Source organism: Lactuca saligna, chromosome 7 (assembly GCF_052625555.1).
Source record: "Lactuca saligna cultivar CGN05327 chromosome 7, ASM5262555v1, whole genome shotgun sequence".
In the NCBI taxonomy this organism is placed as follows: Eukaryota; Viridiplantae; Streptophyta; class Magnoliopsida; order Asterales; family Asteraceae; genus Lactuca; species Lactuca saligna.
The window spans coordinates 178048355-178063932 of NC_136423.1; the positions used below are offsets into that span (position 1 = coordinate 178048355).

Consider the following 15578-nt stretch of genomic DNA (forward strand, 5'->3'; position numbering starts at 1 on the left):
CTCTTAATTTAAATTATTAAATCATAAGGGTTTATCTAAATCATGAGGATAATTACCATTTAAACAATTCACTTATCATAATCCTTTTATCCCTCTAAATTTCGAAAATAATGGGATGGGATAATTCAAAATCTTTAATTACCATATTTAACCATTAAAAGATAATTACAAGATATGAGATTATCCAAATCCCTAAAATTTAGGATCTTATCTTGGGGAAGGAGGAAAATCTCGAAATCTAAGGGTTTGCAAACCCTAGATTTTGAAATCTTGGATTAAAAGGAAAGGATTCAAAAACCCTTTCAAGATTTTCGCAAATTAGGGTTAGGAAACCCTAATCTCGAAATCTATGGCCTCCTAGGATTTATTGGCTATAAACCCTAATTTGTCAAGTTCATACAATTGAATAATACTAATTGAAAACAAGTTAACCAAAGGCTCTGATACCACTGATGGGTTTTATACAAACAATCCTATGTGTCCATGCAACCCTAATTCGGATCTATGTTTTGCTATTAGATACACAACATTATGAACACAAGAATAAAACCCTAATGTAGCATGCTATTTTCGAAATTAATATACAAGGTTAGATTACATACCTCTTGTTCTTATATTGCAATAACAACTTAAATCTTCAAACCCTAAGTCTTGAAAGCAAGCACCACAAGTGTAGTGCCTCTAATGGCTCACAAACACCACAAGCAATTGGAGAGGCTATAGAGAGAGAAGGGATGAGGTAGAAATCGTCCTTAGATGCTCTAGGGATCAAGTGGACGAAATTCTAAGGCCTTAGGGGTCTTTATATAGGGTTGGGATTAGGGTTTCAGTCCTTATCATTTGTAACGCCTGTGTTTCTGGGCTTGCCATTTTTAGCAATGTAATAGTCTAGGTTAACCTTTGTAACCCGTCTTGAAATAATAGAAGTGTATTATTTGAGTATTATGTGTTTTGTGCTTAATTGCTTAATTATGTGGTTTGATTAATTAAGAATAAAAATAAGCGTCAAAATTTAAGTGTATAATAAACTTGATATCTTTAGATAATGTTGTAGTAGTTAAAACAAGGTTTCCGAAGATATAAAGAATGCCGAAATCCGAGTTATAACGAGGAAGTTATGACCTGTCGAAGTTTCGCGACAGAACCGACAACGCTGATTAACGTAAAAAGTGAAATTTACGTTAGAGCGATATTTAGCCTTAGTGATCTAAACGAGAATCGAAGATCTCGTTGTTAGTATCAAAGCGATAAAAAGTTAGGCGAGAACGGACGTCAAACGAAGAAGTTATCAATTTATAACGAAATTTTCTGTCCCGGCCTATTAAAAATAAATAATAAAAATAAACTCAAAATTAGCCGATGGAGTCTAAACGAAAGTTGTAGAGCGTAGTCTCACCTTCGCGTGGATATAAAGAACGTCGAAAACGGAGTTCGTATGAAGGAAATATGAATTTTCGAAGTTTATTAAACAATTTATAATTAAATTTAATTATTAAATATCGGCCTTATCCGAAGACGAGTCACCGGACTCATCCGGAGTACGCCCAGCGTACTCGAGTATGCCCCGCATACTCGAGTACGCCCCGCGTACAACCAGAGTGTCGACACTTCGGATGACGCATGCAGTGACGCATTTCCGGGCCTGTGCGCCCCGCGTACAGGCGTACGCCCCGTGTACGAGGAGGTTCCAGCCTCCTATAAATTGGATGCGAGGGGTCCGGGTTTAATTGCTAATTTCCTCTCGTTTTTGTGCCGAAGCTCTGCGTTTTTACCCCCGAAGCCATCCCGAAGCCCCGGTAATATTCCCGAATCCCGAGATCCCGAAGATCCCGAGAAGTGCGGTTTCCGAGCCGAAGCTCTGCCCGCGAGAAGTTCGATTTTTGTAGAGATCTTCCAGATCTGCTGAGGATTACTACTTTTGCAAGTCATAGTGTTGTCCGATCATCTTTTGATCAAGTGAGTGTATACTACCTTTCATAAACGCAATAATAATACAAGTATGGTTTGAATGTATTAAGTATATTGTTGTTTATACGTGTGGATGCGTTGTTACTTTCTCCTAACGTATAACTATGAAGTATTTTATACGAGATACGTGTTATGTGTATATTTTGTTGTTATGTGTGTGAATGTATATTCACTTTCTTCTATCTTATAGATATGATTATTTCTATATGAAATACGTGTTATGTGTGTGTGCCTCATCTGTTATATGGAAAATGTATTGATCAAGCATGCTATACAGGTTTTGAAAATATGTATAAAAATGTATGTTTTTATCTACTAATATGTTGGGTAGAACATGGGTAGATAGTTGGTGTGTAATAAACAGATGAGAGGCCTCGTTGTTGTTTTGATCCAGTCATCTAGCGGAATTTAGATGACGACCACAGACTTTTCTAGACAGTCTAGTGGAACGCTACCAGGCTCATAACCTGTAGGTGTTAATGAACTTGGGTGTTCATTCGCTGTATTCCATCTCCCTCATGGTTGCCTTATTTGACTTATATTGCTGAGGAACCCCCGCAGCATGTGTTGTCACCCCGATGAAAATATTCTTAGATTAGGTCCCTTGTGTTAGTTATTTTAGGGACGTAAAGTGAGAATAACGGGAATGGGTAACTAGGTTATTATTGGTTGATAATAATTAATTTAATTATTTATTGTGGGTTGAAAACCCTATATGCTCACCAGGCTCCCAAGCATGACCCACTCAGTTTTATTTGTATTACAGGAAGTGGCGCAAGGGTGTAAGATGGACAAACCATCAAGTTGTTTTGTTTACAAGTCTGTATATGTAAATATTTGTTGAATGACTTGTAATGTTATCGTTTATGCTTGTTGGTCTATATCGGAACATGACACCCCGAGTTTTGATTATATAATGAAAAAAATACATTTCTTTTATGAAATGCTTTGGTAAACACTGTTTTATCATGTTTTGTTTTTGGGAACAAATTCCGCAACTCTTTCAAATCAAAACGATTTACTCTGAATTTATTTTAAAAGCATAAATGAAAATCGGTCTTTTATGGTCGTGATTTTGGGGGATGTCACATCATTATCCAGTTACTTGCCCACCAAGCAACCACAAGATAAGCCTTGAAAACCCTTATCTCTTGGACCTTGGACGATTTTAAGGATATCCTTATCCTTGAATTCGTCCATCCTTTACAAGGATAACTATTGCCCTATTTTGCAACTATCACATAATTACAATTCAGCCCCTCTAGTTTAATTAATTACACTTGATCACAAAATTAATTCCTAATTAATTATTGACCAATATTAATTAAACAAATATGATTTCTCCTTTAATATATTATTCTTATAACATATTAATAAATCATAATAACCTCTTTCTCTATTTATTTCTCTAGTCAAGTTGCTTTGGTGAAGGCAACCCAAAAGGACCATGCACAACCGGGTCAAGTACTTGCCTAATATAGTTGCAGCCTTAGACACTATTCCAACAAATTAGTTATGCAGATGCTGGATATTTATATGGTTCACACAAAGCTCGATCCCAAACAGGTTATTTATTCACTTGTGGAGGGAATGTAATTTCTTGTCATTTTGTTAAACAAAATTTAGTTGCTACTCATTCTAACCATGCAGAGATTATAGCAATTTATAAGGCAAGTCATGAATGTATTTGGTTAGTAAATTCAACTCAATACATTTGCAAGAATTATGGTCTAACTTCTAACAGGGATGTTCCAACCATACTATATGAAGATAATACAACTTGTATAGCTCCATTGAGGGAATGATTTATCAAAGGAGACGGAACCAAGCATATATCACCAAAGTTTTTTTTCACTCATGATCTTCAAAAAGAGTGTGGCATCAACATCTAGAAAATTCAATCCAGTAACAACTTTCCTGATTGGTTTACTAAAGGACTTCCTACATCGAAATTTGAAAAGATGGTACGAAACATTGTTATGTGGTGCTTCAAGAAAATAAAGTGATGTGCTAATCAGGGGGAGTTGGAAACAGATTATACTCTTTTGCTTAACTATGTTTTTCCCACTGGGTTTTCTTAGCAAGGTTTTTAATGAGGCAATTGTTTCTAATATCTATTTTAATCATGTACTCTTTTTCCTTAATAAAGAGTTTTTCCCATGAGGTTTTACCGATTAAGGTTTTAACGAGGCATGATACAATCGTCATTCAAAGGGGAGTGTTATGAATTATTATTTAGTGAATGACTATTGGATTCTCCATATTCCCCCATTACTCTCCATAATTAGTGAACATTATAGCAAACATTATTATGAGTTTTATGAGTATAGTTAGGCACCACTATAATGAGCATTCATATCGTACAACACCTTTCATCTTCTTTGTCTAATATAAATAGTGAATATTATGTATTGTAAAGTTTGAAGATTTCATCACAAATATTGGAATAAAAGTTCTATCTACTCTCATGTCTTTGTTTACTCTATAATTTATCTTGTTATTTGATCATATTTTAGAACACGAACAAGTTTTTTTTGTTAATGTTCGTTTGTTTAACAAATTATATTGTTCATGTTCGTGAACATGTTAAACAAACATAAATGAATGAAGATAAACAAACATAATTGAATATATATGAACATATAATATAATAATGTAATAAAAAACTATTGAACATCACACAGAAATTAAAATGGATGAGACTATTGTTCGTGTTCGTTCGTTTAACTAAACGAGCAAGGTTTGTGTTAATGTTTGTATATTTATTAAATAAATGAACATAAATGAATTTTCCGTTGAACGATTCACAAATAGTTTGATGAACGTTCGGTTCGTTTACGTTTTTACCAACATATATACTCATATACCCACAAACCCAAATGGATTTACTAAGGGAATAAGATTTGTTAAGGTAATTAACTTTTTGGGTTTTTCACATATAGGTAACTTTTTTTTGTACACATCCAGGTAAAAAACTTTTTGAAACTATTCACATATGACCATTATGACCTGCTGTAGCAGGTTACATCCAGCTACAACAGGTCATAATGGTTATATGTGAACCGCTTCATCAAGTTTGTTACCTAGATGTGTATAAAAAAAATAGTTACCTAAATATGAACAAAACCAAAAGTAAGAGTAAATTACATGAATGGTCCCTATGTTATAGGGGAATTTGTGGATTTGGTCTCTAACTTATTCTTTTTAACTCGGATGGTCTCTACTGTTTATTTTTTGTTGCGTGCTTAGTTCCTGTCTTACCTAAAAAGATTATTATGCCCTTATTAATTTATTTTTTAATTAATTTTCTTATTTATTATATGTTTAAAAAAATTAATAGACCCCACATATCTGTATCTCCTCACCGTAAATCTAAAACCACATTTGAGAAATTTAATTTGGGTCCCACCGGTCACCATCCCATCTCACATCCTCTTCAACCTCTATTTTTTTTTCAATCTTTAGTGACATGGAAGTCTTCACCATCCTTTTTTTTTTGGTCCTTCAACTATGGCGAACAAACACCATAACCCACGGTCTCTTCACTTTATTGGGTTGTGGTGTTGGTTCGCCGAAGTTGAAGGACCGAAAAAAATAGATGGTGAAGACTTCGTTGTCATTAAATATGGAAAATAAATAAAAGTTTAGGATGATGAAAGATAGGATGGTGAGGAGATACAGATATGTGAAGTCTATTAGTTTTTTTAAACATATAAAAAATACACAAATAAGAAAATTAATTTAAAAAAATTAATTTAATAAGGACACACTAGTCTTTTTAGGTAAGACATGAACCAAACACAACAAAACAAAACAGTAGAGACCATCTGAATTAAATAAATAAGTTAGGGACCAAACGCATAAATTCCCCCAAACCACAGGGACCATTCGTGTAATTTACTCTTACTTTTGGTTTTGTTCATATTTGGCTAACTATTTTTCTTTTGTACACATCTAGATAACGAATTTGTTGAAAATGTTCACATGTAACCATTATGACCTACTGTAGCCAGAGGTAACCTGCTACAACAGGTCATAATGATTATATGTGAAGAGTTTCAAAAAGTTTGTTACCTAGATATGTAAAAAAAAATAGTTGCCTACATATAAACAAATCGAAAAGTTAATTATCTTAATTAATCTTATTCCCATTTCCTAATAGGGTATGATATGGGATGGATAAGACTGGATTTTAAATACAACTTGATAATTGGGTATAAGAGTGTACCTATTTATGATGCAAACAAAACTATGGATGTGCAACACATGGGATGCTCTCTATCAACTCTTCAAAAGACAATAATTTTTCTACAAGACGTCAAAAGGCTTAGCTACTAAATAGTTCCAACTATTTCTTAAGACAAAAGAAAAAGAACTCGTACAAAATGATGTAACAAATAATAAAATTCATTAATGTCTACATCAAACGAAATAAAATTCAAAATATTTGGGTTCTTTTATATAATTTATTTTTTTAGTCATATTATGTATATTTTTTAATAGATTAAAAAAGTGTTTTTGACAACATCATAGTGAGAAAGAAGTCGATTTTTTGTAGGATATGAGTGAGGACTTGATCGTTTGACTTGGATGAACAACAAAAACCTCAAAAATCCCAATTTTAGTCTGCCCCCAAAAAGGCGATTCCAAATTAAACGAAGATAGAGTGAGACTGCGTGCAAATACGTGTATCAGCCTATAGCTTAATCAAGAAATCACAGTCAGAAACTGTTTCGTTAAATTAGGAGACTCTTCTAAGATGTTCTTCAGGTATATGATCTACCCTTTAATCTACTAGTGTTTTCTTATCGACGTATTTGAATCACCACAGTTCCAGATCTGGGTTTTTAGAATCGAGGAGGTTCATGATTGGATCTTCTAGGTTCCTAACTTGCATTCCTGTATCATGCTCGTTTACCAAACTAACTGTTTCGATTCTCGAATTCACGGGCACCTATTGCACAAATTAACCACCGGAAGTATGAAAGTTTGGGTATTTACGAACTTATTCATCTATGTGATTCTGAATTTGTGTGTATTCAATTCGTAATACCGATAATAGTTATGTCACCTGTTTGGGTTGCTTGGTAATGGGTTGAAGTCAGCTCGATTCAAACTGATGTTTGAAGGCGTTTGCTAAACGATTGCATTAAAAAAAAACTTATTTTACATCTAACATTCAAAATTTCTTACATCTAGAATACATTACAGCATATACTGTCGATGGGTTCTATGTTTAATTTCTTTTGATTTATTCTATTTTGAAGGTTCCAAGCTCATTAAACTGAAGGTGGTATTCTGAGAATCAGTTATTCCCACACAGATTCATTCTACTTTGATCTTATACCTTTGAAAATGAGTTACCCCCATACAAATTCCTTCCAGTTTTCATGGTATTCTCAAATCAAGATTTGCCACCATTAATTTTAACTTTCCAGAAAGGTCTAAACATACAGTTTCTACAATGGAGCAATCAAAAAGCGACAACCATCTTCAATACAATTCCATTCAATCCGAGAGTAATGATTCTCTACCTAGATCATCTTCAGTTAAACCCGTGTTAAATTATTCCATCAGAACAGGTGAAGAATTTGCCCTAGAATTCATGCGGGACCGTGTAAACCCCAAAATGCCCTTCGTCCAGTTTCCCGCAGGTGACCCTGGTCACACATCAAACTACCTGGAACTGAAGGGCATTTTAGGAATTAGCCATACGGGATCCGAAAGTGGGTCCGAAATCCCCATGCTCAACACTATAGAAAGAACTGCAAAGGATCTTGAAAACAGTAGTTCACGAGGAGCTATTCATGATTATGCTTCTTCTTCCAGTGCTTCAGATAATTCATCAAAAATCAAGATTTTATGTAGTTTTGGTGGAAAAATATTACCACGTCCAAGTGATGGAAAGCTAAGATACGTTGGAGGAAATACGCGAATTATCCGTATAAAAAGAGATATTTTTTGGCAAGAATTACGCCAAAAAGTGATGGAAATTTATATAGAAACTTATGCGATAAAATATCAGCTTCCTGGTGAAGATCTTGATGCTTTAGTTTCTGTTTCTTCTGATGAAGATTTACAGAATATGATGGAGGAATGCAGTGTGTTAGGTATAGGCGAAGGGTCACAAAAGCTTAGATTGTTTCTATTCTCTTTGAGTGACTTGGATGATTCCAATTCCATCCATTCTAATTCCGGAGGGGATTCCGAATTCCAGTTTGTAGTTGCTGTAAACGGAATGGACATGGGGGGTTCAAGAAAGGAGTCGAGCATGCATGGTTTAATGAGATCTTCTGCTAATAATCTAAACGAGCTCGATACACAAAATGTCGATGCTCCATCTTCGATTCCCGTGTTCCCTTCCACAGGAGATAAATCCCCTGTAGAAACTCCAGCATCGGTCCCACCCCAACAGAATATAAAATCTCCTAGAGATGACTTGGAGGGAAAGTTACCTCCAAAACCTAAAGCAAATGAGGAAAAACACCATGAACAAGTACACGTGTCCTCAAAAGCTGTTACGCCTAATGAAAACGATTCGTGTGTTGTGGGTCCCGATAACTCAGGGTCTGATCTTATTGATTTGAGTTACCTTGAGCCCCCGCCAGCTGTCGTGCCACCTGTCGCACCCCCACGTGTTTATCATTCCGAGAGGATCCCACGTGGGCCCACGGAGTTTAATCGGTTGACCAAGTCAGACGATTCACTCGGTTCTCAATTCCTTGTTTCTCAATTACAATCCGATGTTGACACATCGGAATCCGTTGAAGATCCAGCTTCTCAAAACGAAGAGAATCAGGTTCAGAATCAGAATGATGGTGGTGCTGCCGCCGGTGGTGGTCATGGTCAGGCTCCGGCGGCTAGTGGTGTCACCCCCACCGGTGCTCCGGCGGCTAGTGGTGGTTCCCGGGCGGAGCATGGGGACATTCTGATTGATATAAACGACCGGTTTCCGCGTGATTTTTTATCTGATGTGTTTGCAAGGGCAATGGCGGAAGATTCACCTGGAATGGGTGTATTACCACAAGATGGAACAAATTTGAGCATGAACATTGCAAATCATGAACCTAAAAACTGGTCTTTTTTCCAGAAATTAGCAGGTGATGAATTCAGAAACAAGGATGATCATGTTTCTCTTATCGATCAAGATCATCTTGTGTTTTTATCTGGACTTCACAATATTAAAGAAGAAGCTTCTGTGGTCCATAAAGATGATCACACTTCCATTGAAGATGAAGAAAAGTCAACATCTTTGCAACCGAGTTACAATCCTTCACAGATGGAAGCCAATGAGGGGATACAGTTTGAGGATTTAGCAGAAAACATGAGAGTTCCAGATTCAGAGTATGAGGTAGCTTTTTTTTTTTTTTTTTTTTTTTATTGTTCATGTACGTTTGACTAGTTGACTTTTTTAGAATGTTCCTTCATTGCTCAATTGTATTAACATAGGTTGAAACAAGAAATGAAGCGCTACCTTCTATCGATCTTTCTTTGGGTGATCTTGATATCAGTTCTTTACAGGTATGTTGAATTAATGATGCAATATCAAAAAGCTTTAAGGTCATGAAAGATTAATGTAGTTTTGAACTTTTTTTTATATGGTTCTTGTTGCAGATTATAAGGAATGAAGATCTTGAAGAGTTAAGGGAGCTTGGATCTGGTACTTTTGGTACAGTGTACCATGGAAAGTGGAGAGGGACAGATGTCGCAATCAAGCGCATCAAGAAAAGCTGTTTTGCAGGGAGATCATCTGAACAAGAAAGACTGGTTAGCATCATATATATATATATATATATATATATATATATATATATATATATATATATATATATATAAATCATTTTGTGTGATAAATGAGGGTAAATTTTGTCATCTTGTGTTTATGTTTGTTTATATTGTAGACAATAGAGTTTTGGAGGGAAGCTGATATTCTGTCAAAGCTTCATCATCCAAATGTAATGGCATTTTATGGTGTAGTACAAGATGGGCCTGATGGGACTTTAGCTACTGTAACAGAATTCATGGTTGATGGCTCATTAAGACATGTTTTACTTCGCAAAGATAGGTAGAATTTTGCAAAAGATCAATAAATGAATCTTTTAGCTGTATAAATTTTAATAACATATCTGGTTTTATGTAATGTTTAGGCATCTTGATCACCGAAAGAGGCTTATAATCGCAATGGATGCAGCATTTGGAATGGAATATCTACACTCCAAGAACATTGTTCATTTCGATTTAAAATGTGACAATTTGTTGGTGAACATGAAAGATTCTTCTCGCCCTATATGCAAGGTCATGACATGAAAGAAATATCATGGTTTTTTGTTTCTTAATATATTTAAGCTCTTAATGTGGATAGATAGAACGACTTAATGGGTTAAGCCAAAAACCTTGTTTAACCCTTCATATATGTTCCCTTTGTGTTTTTCCTCTCACGTTAAGATTGATAGGTATTGTGGTTTGGAATGTAAGGGTAAAATGGTCATTTAGTCTCATTCAGATGGTTTATTTAGACAGACATCATTACCCATTAAGGAGTTAATAGGAAGAAGAAAATAAAAAAATTAATGAAGTTTTAATTGGATTATTATTATGCAGGTAGGTGACTTTGGACTTTCAAAAATCAAACGCAACACTTTGGTTTCAGGTGGTGTTAGAGGAACACTCCCATGGATGGCTCCAGAGCTACTAAATGGTGGCAGCAATAAAGTTTCTGAGAAGGTTTAAATCTAAATACTAAATACATTTTCAGTCAATATATATATATATATATATATATATATATATATATATATATATATATATATATATATATATATATATATATATATATATATATATATTTATTTATTTATTTATTTATTTATTTATTTTATAAAAATGTAACAGGTTGATGTTTTCTCATTTGGGATTGTGTTATGGGAGATTCTTACTCGCGAAGAGCCATATGCAAATATGCATTATGGTCAAATCATAGGTAGGCTTTGACTTGAGTATTTTTTTTTTTTAACCAAATTATTATTACTTGGTTTATAGTATTTGTAAAAGTTTATTATGTATATAATAATATTACAGGTGGTATTGTGAACAACACACTTAGACCCACAATTCCAAGTGATTGTGACCCGGAGTGGAGAAGGTTGATGGAGCAATGTTGGGCCCCGGATCCGGTTGTGAGGCCGTCTTTTACAGAAATAACAAATCAATTACGGGTCATGTCTGCTGCTTGTCAGCAACAGAGTAAAGGGCATCACAAGGCGTCCTAGTAGATTGCTTTGTTCAAACGCTTATATATATACAAACATGGTGTACTTTTATCATGCATAAACTCATATTATTACTATTATTATTATTATTGTATTTGTTTCCATTTGGATATTACATAACATACATGTCAAGACGGACGGGAGAAATGTAAAATGATGAAACAAGGACTTGCTATTGAATACTTGTTTGTGTAAATACGTGGATGCCTTTCGTATTCTCATCATCGATGATAGAGATAGAGTCCCCTTTAGTCTTATCCTATATAACAAACACGACTTTAATGATCATTAGTTTTGTGTAGAGGCATACGTCTCAATTAGAATGTTTCATGGCTCTTTGATTTTGTTTCGTTTCTTGTTAGATAGATATGCATGCTTATGTACTTTTTTCTTTTCTTATTGTTCACATCCACATTTTTCTTTGGTAGACATGATAAATCAATTGTTGTTTGATAAATTTACACTACCATCAATCTAGTAGTCTCTTTGTGGAAAACTATACAACGTATAGATGCGAAAACAATACCACCTTTCATTGGCATTTTCAGTTATAATTATGAGGTGGGTGTGTTGGGGGATGTAATAGTCACAAGGCTTGACGGAGTGGAGCTCGACATCCGATGCGGCCTCAATATACACTGTGCCGCCAACTCAACATGTCGAGTTCGGTGGACCACCTCGATGATCAGCTGTCGAGTCCTCTCTTATTTGCCTTCTTTTTCCACCTTTCTTCTCCATTCGATCTTCTTCCTTCCTTCTTTCCTTAGTCTAAGGTAGAGCTCGGTGCAGTCGACACTACTCCACTCAGCCTAACTATGATTATTACAACAAAAATACCCAAATTTTATAGGAATATGGTAATGAGAGGTAAGATATAGACAATCATACCTCCACTCTTAGATAATGTTTCTATAATTGACATCTGATATATAAAAAGAAAAGGAAACAAAAGTAAGAAAGTAAATACAATGCGAAAAGCATAAGCAAATAAAAAAAGACATTAAGATATACTACTCCACTTCCAAATATTAAGCACACACACCTTTCTATCCAATGTCACGATCCTCAGAAAGAATCAATTTTTTCATGTCTAATTTCACACTATTTGCTCACTTCCTCAGTCGTCCTCTTCTCATGCCATCAACAATGACTATCTCCACACTCCTAAGGATCGATGGTTGCCTCTTTTGGACATCTCTAAATTACCACAATAATTATTTTCTTAAATTTTTAGTAATCGAAATCACTTTTAATGTATTTCTAATTGACGCATTTTGTATCCTCTCCAACGTGTTAGCGCATGTCCACACGAGGCATTTTCGCAACTTTGTTCTTCATTTCTTGCTTTTTCTTAACCAACATATACACACATCATAGTTGGGCGGTGGGTAGCCTCATATGCACAACCCTTCTTTATAGATCATAGACAAAGAGTACTTTAAACTCTAATTTGTACTTACTCATCGATGCATACGTCTACTCCATCATTACAGTCCCGATTGAAATTGTACCAAATATATTCCGACTTACGTGTGTTGATACATAACCCCTCTGTTTTCACCGTCGTCTATCACCTATCCAACTTAACATTCAACTCAATCTTAGTCTCTGTCACAAACTTAATGTTGTCGCTAAAAAGGATACATCATGACATGATTCCCCGAATCTCATAAGAAATCCCATCCAAATTTAAAGCAATGATGTATAGCTAAGAGCTCATCCCTAATCATCATCAAAGTTATCGGCTAACTCAATATTAATAATCCACAAGTTAAAAGGTGTTTGAAATTTTCACACTATGCATGTGAGACACATTGGCATATAAAATCTTACGAATTCCAATCACTTTCTTTCAACAAAGATATAACATCCAACATAAGTATATAACTTGCATTGTCGTGTGAAGACCTCCAAGTGAACAACATAAACAATAATTTTATAAAACTTTAAACTTGGAACTACAATAGATTTGGTGCAATTGCAAGATCTCAATTGGTTCTTAATTGTGTGTATGGCATAGGAACCATCAAAGTAATTAGATTAAGACTCCCCTTGCCTTTATTAAGCAATCAATTAAACTCTTTTACATGGAATGTAGATTAATTTGTCAATCGACTCCCCTTTCGTATTACATACAACATTATGATATTATGATCATGACATGTTTTTATTCCACCTAGGTGAAAGTTGTCATTGTAAAAGACATAATTACCCTCATCAAAATATGGCATGTATTATGTATATGGAAAGTAATAAATCGGGCCAAGAAGAAAAGGAAAGTGGCCGGAGTGAGGCGGCACTAGGAGGAGCTTGGCTGCCAAGCCGCCGCCAGCATGATCGGCCTCCCTTTCCAACCAAGCAAAACATTCCCTTTCTGATCATTCCCCACTGTATACCCATCACCACCGCCTAAACTCTTCATCACCATAGCTTGCCGGTCTTTCATTCCGGTCACCACCTGAAACCCCGCCCTCCCCAACTGCCGCCGCCATTGATCAGCTCTCTCATGTCTCTCCACCCTTTCCGTTCCCTCATACGCCACTATATTCCTTATCTCCTCCGCAAAGTGATTCCTCTCAATCTTCATCCTCTCCATACTGTTTCTCCCCATTCTTGCTTCCAATGAATCAAATATCGCCGAATAATAATGTAACGATTCAAGAAATCGCCCGAGAAAAAATGGCCCGTTGTGGTTCGCGTCTTGCTCCGCCACCGTTAGCAGCGTCGGCCCTAACTTCTTGATCGCCTGAAGTATCGTTTTCAGGGAACCTCTGCTCTCCTTCACATACGTATGCAAATGGAGTATGCTGTTTACAAACAACGATTCACCTTCTTTTATTCCTAGATTCTCTCTCGTTAGCATCGCCGGAGTGGCTGGCCCTGGAATCAGTCGGAACTGTACTTCAATTCCGACGGAATTCGCTCCGGCGACCACGGATTTCATTTCCGATTCCAACTCCGCGGTTTCTCCCCGTTCTCCTAGAATTCCGGTGATCCGGATGAGTTTTGTTGATGCTAGGGTTCTTATCAATGACGGCCACTGGAGCGTGTGTTCCATTCCCAAATCGATAATGTGGATTTGATCTTTCCCTTGGGCCGCTTGAACAATGGCGTCGTTTGCCACCATGAATCCGAACGAAATGTATGGTGTCGTCTGGTGGAGGAGATGAAAAGCTTCGATCTTCTCCTCCCTCGTGACATCACCTTCTTCCCAATTGTTCGCCATTGAAATGGTACCCTTTTGAAGATGGATAAGTCTTGATTTTAACCCCATTGCAAAACAATAGGATACCCTTTGTAAGGAATCACCAAAAGGGTTAGCAGAGTGCCAAATCTGGGAGAGAATTGAATCGGCGAGTTGAGTGTCCCGGCAACCCACCGCCTCTGCACAGGCTAAGAGGAGGTGGACCAGTTGTAAACCGTCGTCGACACCATTTACGTTCACCTGATCCTGGTTGTCTACGGTGGCTGCCGGTTGTACAGACATTTCCGGCGAGGTAGCATCTTCATATGAACTGCTCATACTCATATCGATCATCATCGGAAAATCTCCATTGTCGTCAGGGATCAAGAAAGTGTCATCAAGAACAACTTCAGGGAAGAAAGAGTTATTATATGATGAGTCTTCATTGTAGATATTTTCGATGTTGAAGAAGCTGTCGACAAATTGGAACTCTTCCATGGAATCCGCAGAAGCAGGAGCCATTTCCGGTGGATAAACTTGATCATCAAGGTGATGAAGGAGCTCCCATGATGAGTTATGATCATCTGATAGGAATTGGTGGTGTTCTTCAACACGTGCTGCCTGTGAAAACCGGCGAATTGGTAGGTGTTGATGAATATTGGTGGAAGAGAACCCAAAATGGTTGAATTCTTCCATAAATTAAAGATTATTCTTTTATTGAGTTTATGGTATAAAACAGATTTGAAATATGAACTATGAAGTGTGTGTGTTTATATATAGTTAAGAACTTAAGATTATAAATGGATGAAAATCGGCAGGCAAGGCATCTGAAATATTTGTCAACCACCACCCAACACACCCAAACAAGGTAAGCTGGCTAAAAGGTTAAGGTTCAAGATTTTTGCTCGAAATGGTCAAATATGAATATGATGTAATCATGCAATAAAGATTCGATCTTTATACGAAAAAAAGATTACTTTAATGTAAAATTGCGGTGTTGTCCTTGTCCGTTTTAGATTTGAGTTTGTACCAATTTGATGTTTTCGTTTTGTAGGCTTTGTTTTTGTAAAAATGGGTCCCACAAAATGAAAAGTCGCATAAAATGGTTCAACCAATTTAGTTTAACCAAAATCATGTAAACTTGTTGGCCGAAAGTA

General features: G+C 36.0%; 2 protein-coding genes across 2 annotated transcripts; one reads left to right on the plus strand and one right to left on the minus strand.

Annotated features, from left to right (window-relative positions):
• Positions 1-6499: 6499 nt before the first annotated feature.
• LOC145004174 (RAF-like serine/threonine-protein kinase 20) lies at positions 6500-11433 on the plus strand. Its single transcript, XM_078963063.1, has 9 exons — positions 6500-6738; positions 7236-9319; positions 9418-9489; positions 9583-9735; positions 9870-10033; positions 10116-10263; positions 10570-10692; positions 10861-10948; positions 11047-11433. Exons 2-9 carry the CDS (start codon positions 7433-7435, stop codon positions 11235-11237), a joined length of 2826 nt encoding a protein of 941 aa, XP_078819189.1. The 5' UTR covers positions 6500-6738; positions 7236-7432; the 3' UTR covers positions 11238-11433.
• A 2018-nt stretch (positions 11434-13451) lies between these two features.
• Positions 13452-15358, minus strand: LOC145003936 (GRAS family protein RAD1-like). Its single transcript, XM_078962838.1, has one exon. It carries the CDS (start codon positions 15115-15117, stop codon positions 13537-13539), a length of 1581 nt encoding a protein of 526 aa, XP_078818964.1. The 5' UTR covers positions 15118-15358; the 3' UTR covers positions 13452-13536.
• Between the last annotated feature and the right edge of the window lie 220 nt (positions 15359-15578).

Excerpts from the sequence above, each read along its gene's own strand:
- LOC145003936 (XM_078962838.1), bottom strand. The coding sequence starts at position 15,117 with ATGGAAGAATTCAACCATTTTGGGTTCTCTTCCACCAATATTCATCAA.
- LOC145004174 (XM_078963063.1), top strand. The coding sequence starts at position 7,433 with ATGGAGCAATCAAAAAGCGACAACCATCTTCAATACAATTCCATTCAA. Across the intron at positions 9,490-9,582 it reads TTGATATCAGTTCTTTACAG|ATTATAAGGAATGAAGATCT; the intron begins GTATGTTGAATT and ends TTCTTGTTGCAG. Across the intron at positions 9,736-9,869 it reads CATCTGAACAAGAAAGACTG|ACAATAGAGTTTTGGAGGGA; the intron begins GTTAGCATCATA and ends TTTATATTGTAG.